This window comes from Apium graveolens, chromosome 11 (assembly GCF_009905375.1).
Source record: "Apium graveolens cultivar Ventura chromosome 11, ASM990537v1, whole genome shotgun sequence".
Taxonomy (NCBI): domain Eukaryota; kingdom Viridiplantae; phylum Streptophyta; class Magnoliopsida; order Apiales; family Apiaceae; genus Apium; species Apium graveolens.
The window spans coordinates 199,044,593-199,046,479 of NC_133657.1; the positions used below are offsets into that span (position 1 = coordinate 199,044,593).

General features: G+C 31.3%; 1 protein-coding gene across 1 annotated transcript; it reads left to right on the top strand.

Annotated features, from left to right (window-relative positions):
* Positions 1 to 995: 995 nt before the first annotated feature.
* Positions 996 to 1,532, top strand: LOC141696468 (pathogenesis-related genes transcriptional activator PTI5-like). The gene has a single exon (XM_074500607.1). The coding sequence runs from the start codon at positions 996 to 998 to the stop codon at positions 1,530 to 1,532; it is 537 nt and encodes a 178-aa protein (XP_074356708.1).
* Positions 1,533 to 1,887: the final 355 nt, after the last annotated feature.

The following is a 1,887-nucleotide window of genomic DNA, read 5'->3' on the forward strand; positions in this document are numbered from 1 at the left end:
CAATATTAAAATTAGAGCTAAAAAAAGAATTATACTTTAGGTAAAAAGAAAGACTAGAAAAAATAATGAAAATAATACCCAAAAGTTTGATTTAGCTCATACCCACCTTTTCACATACCTTTTCACATGGGTTTCTAAACCCCATACTTCATGGGTTTCAGAATGAGTTTTAAAACAAATTTTTTTAACCAAACACATGTATGGATTTTATCCATTCCAACCACATACATTATACCCACATTTTTTGAACCAAACACCCTCTATATGATTTAGGTATGAAATTTGGATTCTTTTAATATAAAATAGGAAGTTAGAAGTTATAGAAAAATTAACAAAATTAATTCTTTTTTAATTTTTTTTTTGTGATTTGCATTTTTCTAAAAATATTTGTAATAATACAATTTGTAACTAAAAAAACAAAATATACAACTTCTTTTACATTTTCTGGAAAATAAGTAAAACTTTTTATTTGCATTTAATGTTGCATTCGAGTTTGCAACAGGTTTCGTCAAGTTGCAAAACCGTAATTTTGTCACAAAATGAAAAACCGTGTTTTTACAAATTCAAAATCATAAAAATATTTTTTTGCAGAAAAATTTTAAAAACATATTTCTTTCAAAAACTCTCAAAATTTAAAGAGAAATTATCAAATATACTAATTTTTCTAAGTTTGTGATTTATTATCTTCTCAATATATTTACAAAATTGGGTACAACCAAAATCAGGAAAGAATGACATTTTCTAACCTTAAATTCCCCTATAATAATTATAAGTAAATAATAAAAAAATAGATTTATTCATTAAATATTCCCTCGGCCACATTTTATACATTTCATTATATGAAAACCAGCATTATATACCCCACCACACAAATCACAACCTCACAATTTCCTCGACCATAACTACTGCACATCCCAAACAAGAAAAACTTCATAAATACCAAATTTTCAAACTACAACACCTGAGCTATAACAACAAATAAAAGCTCACACTAAATGGTTAAATCACCCCATATTAGGGAACTTCAAGTACTCCCTTTAAACGAAAACGATTCTCAAGATATGGTACTCCAACAAGTTCTTGATGAGGCCCAAGCAATTAGTCTTCCAATTTACCACCAAAAAAACCATCAAATTCCTAGTTCCGTCACTGAGCCAACGCGTATTATAGCCAAGAAGAAGCATTATAGAGGGGTGAGGCGTCGTCCATGGGGGAAATTCGCAGCTGAAATTCGAGATTCAGCACGACAAGGTGCACGCGTGTGGCTCGGAACATTTGAAACTGCAGAAGAGGCTGCATTGGCTTATGATAGAGCTGCTTTTAAGATGAGGGGTGCTAAGGCTCTTCTTAACTTTCCAGGTCAAGTAGAGTCACACTCGACTATTGAAAAGTTTGAGCCGAATTTTAGCTTCAAGCTGCTTAAAAATAATCAGGGGTCGAGTTCGAGTGATCATCAAGTTGCTGAAAGTGGTGGTAACGAGATCGCACAAGATATCGAATTAATTAATTATCGACATCTGCTGAAGTTGTAGAGATAAATCATGCACTTTTTAATAATGCAGGCACGTCATGTTATGGTTGCTAAAAACTTTGTTTCTTTTTATGCTTTGTGTTCTGAATTATGTTCATCTTTTCAAGAGATCCATGATCACCTTAATGTATATTACTGTAAAATGCCTTTTGGTTTCTGCTAGCATTTTAATTAGAGCAATGTTAAATCTCTCAAAACGGATCCAAAAATATTCTCAAATAACACTTGACTTGTTTCATTATATACGAAACTTCACATCTCATTTACGACAGAATAACCAATAATATAGCTTACAACCAAGTATTTTGGAACGATTTTGCGTGAACTCTAGCATTTCTCTTTTAATTACGTGATTT